A 10,665-nucleotide genomic window follows, 5' to 3' on the forward strand; every position below is an offset into this window, starting at 1 on the left:
ATACGTGGATATAAAATGTATAATGAACTACCAGCTGAGATAAAAGACTGTGAAAACGTTGTTAAGTTTAAAGAAAAACTATTTCTATATTGTAAAAATTTAAATATTTAATACTAGTTAAACAATGAATTTACTCATTTCTTTTTAATGAAATAGTTTTAAGAAACAATTATGAATTTTGTAAATTGTACTTTACAATGAATTAGGTTTTTTGGCCGTAATAAATAAAATAATAAATAATAATAATAATAGTGGTAACGCTGTCATCACCGAGAAACTCACCAGTGTCTGTGGAGAAATTTGAAAGGTAGTTCTCTTCGCTTTCACGGTTGCCACTTTGTTCCATTTGGGCCAAAAATGGTCCCTTCCAACCCCATTTGGTCCGTTGGTCCCTTTTCTTCAATTTTGGTCCTTTTTAGGCAGTAGCCACGATTGGTGCTTTTCTTTCTTTTTTACTCAGGTAAAAATTCACAATATTGCCCAAAAATTCGCCACACTTTCGTTAGCCCCCATATAATTTTGAATTTACTTCAATGGAACTCTCACCATAAAAAATTGCTCAGTCAGTAAAATGTACCAGAACAATAACATTTCACATAGGATATAATTTATGCCAGGCATTAAAATGAAAAGTGTTGGCAAAGACATTGTCGTTAACACATAATATTATAGCGGCTAGATATTTCGATCGGTTATACAACAATATGTAAAATATATGAAACTAGAAATTGCTTCTCGCCTAGCATAGCTTATAGCGAGCACTTTACCGTGAGTCTAACACTTTCAAAACGTATACAAAGAAATTCTATGCATTACTTCTCGTTTGGCACTATGATCCAGGACTATTGTGGTGTTAAGCCACGCAAGACAATTGAAAACAAGTATCTTGGCACATGAAATATTTTAACTCGAAGACAGAAGGAAGTAAATGCAAAAGAGATTTGATTTCGGAAGAAATGTTTTGTATAAAATTATGCCCGTAGGTGCTAGCAGAACCCCTGAGGCCTGGGATCAAAACTCACACCTACTGAATCTAGGCTCTGATATGAAGTTTAAACGTTAAGGGAAAAAGTAGGCATCTATAAAAATAGCACTAACAAAATTGCCTAATTTCATTTATGATTTACTGAGTTTTCCACATACATAGTTCGGCAACACCAGAACGCAAATTTTGAACCAAGAACTTTGTGACCAAAACTATGTTCACAACGTTTGGTTGGTGGAAGGCATAGACTTATCCTATGTCAAAATATAGTATCATTTTTGGTTGCATGCACATATATAAAATTTTGTATTTTGTACTAATAAAATAAAACAAAAATTTGGTCCTTTATTTTCGATGAATTTTGGTCCCAAATGAAAACATGGTGTGACAACCGTGTTCGCTTTACCGAAAGTGTGTCACTTGTATATACGAGGTTAACGAATGAACGGGACGATGTGTATATGCATATTATGCATGATAAGTTTTTACATAGGTATATTGTAATTTATTCTGTGAAAGTACATAATGTAAACAAATATGTATAGCAAGAGGCAACACTTTTTTACTATTACCTTTACTTATTCGCTTATTCATCGAATTACATTCAAAGCAACAACACTAACTCGGTTATTTTATCCAGTCCTCGCGAAGTCGGCTAATCAATAACCGAGTTGAGAGGTAGTGTTGAAAATAGAAAATATTGCTCTATTGTGAATGAAGTTTAAAATACACCAAGGAAATTTTTTGACATATAGAACTATCGCAGCCAACTTCACTCAAAAAGCGCAAAACAAAACAAAAGAAAATAAATCTTTTGTTATTATATATATTTTATGCTGCATAATGCCACAACAGCCGGGCTATCCACCACAACCTGGTCCACCTGGTTATCCTCCACAACCTCAGCAGCCAGGTTATCCTCTACAACAACCAGGTGCACCAGGTGGTTACATGGGTCAAATCATGCCACCAACACAACCTGGACAGGCGCGAATGCCCAGGCAGCCACCCATGCCGGGTCAACCCCCAATACCCAGACGTCCTGGTGATAAGGTATGCTAATACAACTAATATATTTCAAATATTTCTGATGATTGTTTTTCTATTATTTTCTTTAGCAACCACCTGCACCTGGTACTGGTATATATCAACAGCCGCAACAGTATAATGAAGCCCAACGCCATTTAGATCCCGATCAGATGCCAAATCCGATAAGCGTTATCTTTGAAAATCAAAATGGCGCTGGTTGTGCTTTTATTACTAATCAACAGGGTTTATTACCACCACTGGTGACCACAAAATATGTGATAGAAGATCAGGGTAACTCCTCGCCACGTTACGTTAGGTATTGATGTTCGAAATTAATGTTTTGTTTGGCAATTACACTGATCTTTCTCGTTTGCAGGTCCTCTTTGTATTGCATACTTGCAACAGCTGATTTATTAAAAACAACAGCTTTGTCCTTTACACTTACCATCTCACCAATGCCACGCACGGTTGAGGGTGAATATGAGCCACTCATGTCCAACATCAATGCCTCGCAATCAATTGTGGACGCTGTTTGCACTACATTGGGTCCACGCAGTATGGACAAGCATATTGTTGATTACAGTGGTAAGGCCACAATTTCAAATGATGGTGCAAACATTATGAAACTATTGGATATCCAGCCCTAAAACTCTAGTAGACATCGCCAAATCTCAAGATGCTGAGGTAAGTTTTTTGTTATATTAGAATGTGTAGAATAAAAATGTTTCTCTTATCAGGTCGGCGATGGCACCACTACAATAGTACTTGAAGCAGGTGAAATCTTAAAACAAGTTAAGCCATATGTGGAGGAAGGCGTGCTTGCATTAAAGCTATACGCAAAGCATTACAATTATGCATGACCAAAATATGACATGGCTGTACATGTCGAAGCGCCAATCAAAGGAACAGCAACGTGCTTTATTGGAAAAATGCGCTGCCACAGCAATGTCCTCCAAACTTATTCATCAACAAAAAGATTTCTTTTCTAAAATAGTTGTGGACGCTGTACTTTTCTTAGATGGACCCAATGTCATACAAAAAATTTAAATCGCATTATTAAATATAGAATAGGAATTCAAGGCTGAGCGTGATAAATCTGAAGTACGTATTGATAATGTTCAAGAATGCTGAATGGCGTATTCTGTACAATAAACTAGCTAAGTAAGGCGATATTGTTGTGTTATCTAAACTACCAATTGGTGATGTTGGTACACAGTATTTTTCAGGTTGTGATATGTTCTGTGCTGTTCGTGTACCAGAAAAAGATTTGGAACGTACAATGAAACCTTGTGGTGGTGCTATTATGACTACAGCTAATGATATTAATTCAAGGGTTTTGGGTCACTGTGATTACTTTGAAGAACGTCAAGTTGGTGGTGAACGCTTCAACATTTTCCAAGGTTTGATTTTGGGTTTGACATTGATTTTATTTTCATAGTTTGTAATTATTTAAGGGTTGCGTTAATGTACATTGATTTTACGTGGCGGTGCCGAACAATTTTTGGAAGAAACTGAGCTTCGTTACATGATGCTATAATGATTGTGCGGTGTACAATTAAACATGATTCTGTTGTTGCTGGTAAGTCAAAATACAAATTGAAAAAATGTCTAATCTTAGGGCCTCATTCTCTATTACGAAACGAACTTTCGTTGCGGATGAGAGACGAATCGCTAGTGTATTTGCACTATGTTAAACAATGGCAACTTATCACTTGACAATTACTTTTGCCTTCCTGTTAGTTAGAAACGTAAAGACCGAACAAAAATGATAGAGAATACCATTGCTAGACGAAATCGTTTGGAGGCGAATCGTTTGTCTGAGCTATCGTTCGCAATACAGAATGAAGCCTTTAAATTGTTAAGTAATATAATGAAAAGATTGTTTCCAACTCACGAAGTAAAAAACTATTAAATTTATGTCAGTGAAATGATAATTATTGCTTTTGGTTGTTAGTTTTGAGGCATCGTCTTTGAGTGCCTTCTGATCATATATGCCGGTTCTTTTGCATTCTTTTGCATGCATAAAGTGCCGTTGAAACCTTCCTCACCCTCTCCTCCACGTTGAGCTTCCATGACAGCTTACTGCCTAGGATGATTCCTAGATATTTTGTGCACGGTTTCTCCCGTAGGGTCGCCCCTCCTAACTTAGGGACTTTGTACCTCTTTGTAAACAAGACCATATGCAACGTCATCTGCGTAAACCGTAAGTTTTGCTGGTCCCTCGTAGAATTCCCTGAGCAGTTGGTTAATGACCAGCGTCCACAACAGAGGTGATAGCACCCCTCCCTGAGTGCCCCTGTCCTCTAATTTCGTGGCCGCGTACAATCCCCATTGCGATGTAATCTTACTGCAGTTTAACATGCAGTCGATCCATCTGGGTAAGGCTGGATTTACTTCAACGTAATTAAGACCACGCATAATCGCCCATTTAGAAACACGGTTGAAAGCCCCGGCAATGCTTAAGGGCTTTTTCTATGCTTATTACCACCCTATGCAATGCGGTGTCTACTGACTTGCCTTTGGTGTACGCCTGTTGTGTTGTGGAAAGCAGCTTTTCATCCACGTTGGACTTTATGTACACATCTATCAGCCTTTCAAAGGTTTTGAGCAGAAATGATGTTAAGCTATTGGGTCTATAATCTTTGGGATACATGTGACCGATCTTCCCCGCCTTTGGTAGGAGAGCTACACGAGCACTTCTCCAAGAGTGCGGTACATGATTCAGTTTATGCACCCATCGAAAATTATTTTGAGCCATCCCACGACCGCCCTACTTGAAACTTGTAGCATGGCCGGACATATACCATCTGAGCCCGGCGATTTCACCACCACTACGAGGTCCTCAGTAATGTAATTAGGCAGCATATATGAATGCAGCTGTTTCCTTACCATTACTACAGCTCGCACCCGTCTTTCCGTTTGCGCATAGTAAACGCCAAATCCGCGCGCGCTAAGTCCACAAACCTTTGCTCCCGATGAGTGCCACGGCTCCTGGATCAGCGCCACGTCAAACGAACCCTCCTCAAGGTTTAGGAGTTCGCTCGACGCCACTTTACTGTGTTGGAGGTTTATCTGTAGGACTCGCAGCACCAATGGGCTGCTTGTCCCCCTCCAGCACCTTCATCGTGACGTCGTCGTCTTCCCCTTGCCCTTTTGGTTTACAGTGTTCGAAGCCCCCTTCAGCCTCTTGTAACTGTTATGCCGGGTGTTCCTATGTGCGACTCACAGCACGCTATCATCACACCATTATACCATCTCCCCAATCAAAGGTTGGAAGGCGCTTACTTGGTTATCCCTGCATCATCTTAAGCATTAAGCTAATAAGCTCTCTTTCTACAGATCTCCACCTTTCACTAGTCATCTGTTCGAAAGGACTGCTACGATCAACCAGCGCCACAGTCAGTGACTGCTTTGCCACATCACTCATCTTCTCGGGAAAAGCCGGCGCCTTAGTGTTAATTCCCTTTGGCACCTCCGAGAAAGCCGGAGTCTTAGCTTTAACTCCCTTTAGCACCTCCGATAAAGTCGGAGTCTTAGCGTGATCTCCATTTGGCTTATCTCCTACTTCCGTAGTTGGAACTTCCCTCTGACTCGCAGCCTTCGAGGCTATTGGGGCCCATCTGTCTTACTGCTTTGGGCCTACTTGTCTTGTCTATGCGACTGCCCTGCCTCTCGGCTCTGGGACTGGGTCCTTTCTGCCTCTTAAAGCAGGCTTGTTGCCTTCCGCCGAACGTTGCCTCTTCATTCTGCCATTCGACGCTTCTTCCTCGTACCGGTTGCAGAACCGAGGGTTTCTAGCAGCAAACCTTTTGAACTGCCTTCGACTTACTTCTACCGGCTGAAAAGCGTCCAATAGGCACGGTCCGCATAACACCCTGGATTAGGGGGTTGGCAGTTCTTGGTCACCGACATCCCGCCGCCCTCCTATGAGGCGAAACGGCGTAGATGCCAGTCCTAAATAGCTCCGCCACATAGTCGGGCGCTATGGACATCGGCTAAGTCCTCACACCAACGACAAGGTGCCTACCCTAGTGAGGGAGAGATTGGAGAGATAGCTGTTTATTTTATTACAAAGCTCATCGATGTAGGAAACAATAGCATAGGCGTAGAAACAATAGTGACTCCTTCTGGTGGTAAAGGTAGCTATTGATATGTAGAAGTTAAACAGAAATTTTAATATGAGTTTTTTTTTTAAGTTATTGCAAAAAAAGCGTTGAGGATTTTTAATATCTTTCGAGGTACCTTCGTACATGTTTCTAAGAATGAAGAATGGGACCTATTCAAACTTCGCTATACTTTAAAATACAATAATTTACCCCATTTTAACACAACTATCATTTTTTGATTTTATTAAATTTTATAAAATGTTTCTTCCTCTACAGTGCAATTTACTTATTAGATGGTAAAGATGGTTTCGCATTATCTCCGTCAGTAACTGTGACAAGGTGGCCACAGCGTGACTCGGAGCGTCTCTTCAATAGCTCTCTAGTGGTGATGGTGACAGCAGAAAAACCCAACTGTTTACAAATGTTACACTTCAAAAAGAATCAAAATATCTGCCATTGCGTCTACGGCTCAAATACTCACAGTATATGAATGAACTGAACGCACCTAATTGTCTGCCTAACGGATAGTATATATAATCAAATCGAAAATGGGCTTGCACAGGAAAATATTTCAATTGGAAAACAAAAACCAAATAAGATAGTTTATTTATTATTAAAGTACTTACTTTTCTTTATATCAACTGTATTAATTTAAGTTGCAATTTCATGTGCATATATAATAAGGGATGTCGTGATACGATTGCTGTCGGAATTTGAAACGAATCAATACTCCTGCTAAGGGTTGCAGAATTATTGCTTGAATGATTAGTTCATATTTTACTTTACTTATTAATTTTAAATTCAATTACGACAGCAATCGGATTCCACGACACCTTTTAATATTCTTGATCTGAAAAAAGAGTAGATCTAATAAAAATTTCTACTTAGCTTTAAGTTGTAGGCTTAAATTGATTCAAATAATCAAATTTTTTATTCGAAACCATGGAAACAACTCAAATTTTACATGAATATAACACACTTCTGAATTGTCCAAATATAAAGTTAGCTGCTGCAGCAATATAGCTCAAAGCAATTAATATATTTTTATGTTATTATTAAAGTATTTACTTCTTTTTTATATTAAATGTATTAATTTAAGTTGCAATTTCATGTATATATGAGGCTCCAAGATGCAAAACTAGATGAATTCATGCACATAGAAAAGCACAAAAAAAATTTTAATTTGTTATGAATGAAAATTGTTATGAATTTTCAATACGGGTTTTTAGAATGTTGCTAGGCGATGCAATATTGTCGCAATTTAAATATTATTTTAAAAAATCTGGTTTTGCATCTAGGCGCCTCATATATAATATTCATTATTTGGAAAAAAATTACTAAATCTTATGATATGTTTTAAACAAATTTGTTGGACTGAATACCTTTTTCTTAAGCTTAGTTTTACTTTCAAAAAAGTTGAATCAAATTTTTAATACTTGCGATAAACATAAACCTGTGAAGAGAAAAATAGCAGCGTCAATTTTCAACAAATTTCGTCAATTAAATACTTCTTTTTTTATTTCCGATATTTGAAGAAAAGCTTCTATGAACTTTGCAAACCCATCTCAAAAACGTTTTCAAAAATTTGAGAAAATGTTACCTAAATTTGAACTTTTTATTTGGGGTTCTTAGAACTTTTTTGAGTATACAGTTTTGTCAATTTTAGTATAACAAAGTACAAGTTTTATTTTTATTTTGCATTGATTTTTGAGTATTTTTTTTACCGAAGTCTTTCAGATTTTCTTTCATAAAAAAACTGTTCCACAATTTGTATAGAAGAAAATCTCAAACATCCTTCAAAAAACCTCAAAAATCAACGAGAATTTTTTAGAGACCTATAGCATGCATGTCCTTTGTTATACTAAAACTGATTTTGCTACAAAATTGTATACTCCAAAAATGCATAGAACCATAAATAAGAAGTTCAAAATTTCGGTAAATTTTTGCGTTTTTCGAAAAAGCTTTCGATATTGTTCTTCATAGCTTCAGTTAAAAAAAATCATGGAAGTTTTTTCGTGTAGTATCGGAAATAAAAAAAGTATTTAATTGACGAAATTTATTAAAAATTGAGACCGCTATTTTTCTGTTCGCAGGTGTAAGTTCATTATTAAAATGTTTGATGTTTATTAATCTTAATTATGAGTTCGAAGTCGCAGTCCTATAGCTTCCGTGCTGTCATATGGTGTGAGGGTCAGGAGGTGTGGTAGGGACTGGTGGTCGGGATTGCTACTGTTCGCACATCGGGAATTGTAGCTCCTAAAAACAGCCGAAACAACTGGATGCTACCTTTGCAACTAGAGGCATGAGTATTAAAAGAACCATTAATAGCAACGGTAAGTCGCCTTTATGAGTGACCGCCAAGGAGCCACAAACTACGCCGAAATATACAGACAAAAGTGTGACCATTTTATGTATCTCTGTTTCTTTTCAGCAGACGCTGCACTTCCAAAGACCGGGGTTATGTTCGAAGCCTCTCTGGAGTAAGTGAACGAAGGACAATCCCTCCGCAAGGAGCTACTCCGTAAACCTCTAATCCACATATACTTACGTAGTTGCTAACTAATTTTAATCTCTTATTTAAATAATTATATGGGACTGTATTTATTACAGTTTATATAATGTTATTTAATTTTATTTTCCGCTTATAATTTTTGATTCATAACCCATTAGTTTAACAGCAAGATAACTTTAAAATACACTTGAGGAATGCGTTAAGGGCTGGTGAAAACTGGCAGCATTTTCAAAATTATAAAATATATTGTTGCAACTCATACATATTAAATGTTGCTGTGTTTCAACCCAAGTACATACCACAATCCCAGGTATGGCTTTGTACGATTCTTGAACTAAACAAGTATCCATTTGGTTATCGTAGCTGAAATGCAATTGCGCCACCTGCTCTTCATCTGTAAAATACAAGCAACGCCTACGTGGTGCATATACGTAATGACTATACTGTGCTCCTGTATGGTGTTGCATACGTCGCAATCCATACGTTAGTTGTGAATGATATAAAATATCAATGCTACCACATTGTAGAAATATAAGACAACGGCGCTCTTCGCAATCCAACTGTATGCAATCTACATATATTAGTCGCATATGTGCATAGCTGGTGTATACCGTACTCACAATTATTAGCCTTTTCAAGCTCAGTTGTATTCGATTCCGATAAAGCTATAAGTAGGAAAATATACTCGTCATATATATAAAAAACTTTCTTTTAATATAGCATACCAAGTACCTACAACCAAAGCAAAGATAATTGTGGATACCGTGAAGATATGCAGCCATTGTCCTGTAGTTAACTCCATTTCGCTCTTTAATAAATGCTGCAAAAAGTTCAAATTATCCGCTGTTACTTGTTCAGATATGAGCGTATAACGTTCACTTTCCCACGAGCAGTTGAATATATTTCTATCATCAAATGTTATATCACAACGTTGTGAAAGTATGGGTACACTTCGACCTATATCTGGCACATCGCGATACATTTCCACGTAAGTGCCTTTTCACTTGCTACGTAACGTATACAGCTAAATCCTACATTGGGTGCAGGATCCATACAACGTACGCCACCTCCAGCATCATTTAGCCAGTCAATTGCATGTATTGATTTTACTGAACTAAAATAATAAACCTGACCGCTTCGCATAATAACAAAGATTTCATTTCTAGTATGAATATATCGTTCACAATTTCTCCCAATGGCAACGGCAAGCGCACCTTGATGAAATTGATTTTCTTTGTACGTCGGGCTCTTTTGAATACAAAATTAAGCAAATATTCATCATTCCATGTTACAAAAAGCGTCTTTCCAGCATCTGTACCATGAATAATGTACCATCGTCAATAGACCACAGCAGCTTTTCGAATTCCTTGTCATCAGCATCTTCCCCAACAACCTCTACCTCATCTATTTCCATTGCCACTATGGGTGGCCCCTGTGATGTGCTTTCACATTCTGCTATTACCAAACGTTGAGAATCACTCATTATTTACTAAAATTCGTCGTCTTCGCATATAAAATCATCCTCATTATCGGACATTACAGTAATATAAATAACAAAGAAAACGTCAATAATAAACAACAGATGATTTTGACAGCTGAAATGTTAACAGTGTTGTTAAATACATGCGGGGAAATTTTAACCGAGTTTGGCGTTCTTTTCGCACTCGCTTAGAATAGAACGCGGCTAAAATAAAACAAAAATTTGGTCCTTTATTTTCGATGAATTTTGGTCCCAAATGAAAACATGGTGTGACAACCGTGTTCGCTTTACCGAAAGTGTGTCACTTGTATATACGAGGTTAACGAATGAACGGGACGATGTGTATATGCATATTATGCATGATAAGTTTTTACATAGGTATATTGTAATTTATTCTGTGAAAGTACATAATGTAAACAAATATGTATAGCAAGAGGCAACACTTTTTTACTATTACCTTTACTTATTTGCGCTACCAATTTTTATTTTTCAGTTTTGCCTTTTTCTAAACAACAGCTGTTGTGTGGTTATTTCGATGTAACCACCTACTTTT

The 10,665-nt window shown here is 37.4% G+C and overlaps 1 protein-coding gene and 1 pseudogene across 5 annotated transcripts; one reads left to right on the top strand and one right to left on the bottom strand.

Moving 5' to 3' along the window:
* The first annotated feature begins 1,563 nt into the window (after window positions 1-1,563).
* On the top strand, window positions 1,564-7,785 carry LOC137250616 (protein transport protein Sec24C-like). 5 transcript variants are annotated; one of them, XR_010953019.1, is made up of 7 exons: window positions 1,564-2,038; window positions 2,104-2,330; window positions 2,391-2,698; window positions 2,752-3,115; window positions 3,241-3,414; window positions 3,469-3,593; window positions 6,397-7,785. XR_010953019.1 is itself a non-coding variant. In XM_067783736.1 (4 exons), exons 1-3 carry the CDS (start codon window positions 1,700-1,702, stop codon window positions 2,659-2,661), a joined length of 837 nt encoding a protein of 278 aa, XP_067639837.1. In that variant the 5' UTR covers window positions 1,564-1,699; the 3' UTR covers window positions 2,662-2,698; window positions 2,752-3,217. The 5 variants fall into 5 exon arrangements, 1 of the variants encoding a protein (XP_067639837.1); XR_010953018.1 differs by having other exon boundaries at window positions 3,231-3,414; window positions 6,397-7,784; XR_010953017.1 differs by having other exon boundaries at window positions 2,752-3,175; window positions 3,231-3,414; window positions 6,397-7,782.
* Window positions 7,786-7,996: 211 nt separating this feature from the next.
* On the bottom strand, window positions 7,997-10,325 carry LOC137250612 (uncharacterized; annotated as a pseudogene).
* Between the last annotated feature and the right edge of the window lie 340 nt (window positions 10,326-10,665).

Source organism: Eurosta solidaginis, chromosome 4, assembly GCF_040869045.1.
Source record: "Eurosta solidaginis isolate ZX-2024a chromosome 4, ASM4086904v1, whole genome shotgun sequence".
NCBI classification, from domain to species: domain Eukaryota; kingdom Metazoa; phylum Arthropoda; class Insecta; order Diptera; family Tephritidae; genus Eurosta; species Eurosta solidaginis.

Coding starts and splice junctions, on each gene's coding strand:
- LOC137250616 (XM_067783736.1), top strand. CDS start 1,700: ATGAAGTTTAAAATACACCAAGGAAATTTTTTGACATATAGAACTATC. Junction 2,039..2,103: donor CCAGACGTCCTGGTGATAAG/GTATGCTAATAC, acceptor TATTTTCTTTAG/CAACCACCTGCACCTGGTAC. Junction 2,331..2,390: donor TCCTCGCCACGTTACGTTAG/GTATTGATGTTC, acceptor TCTCGTTTGCAG/GTCCTCTTTGTATTGCATAC.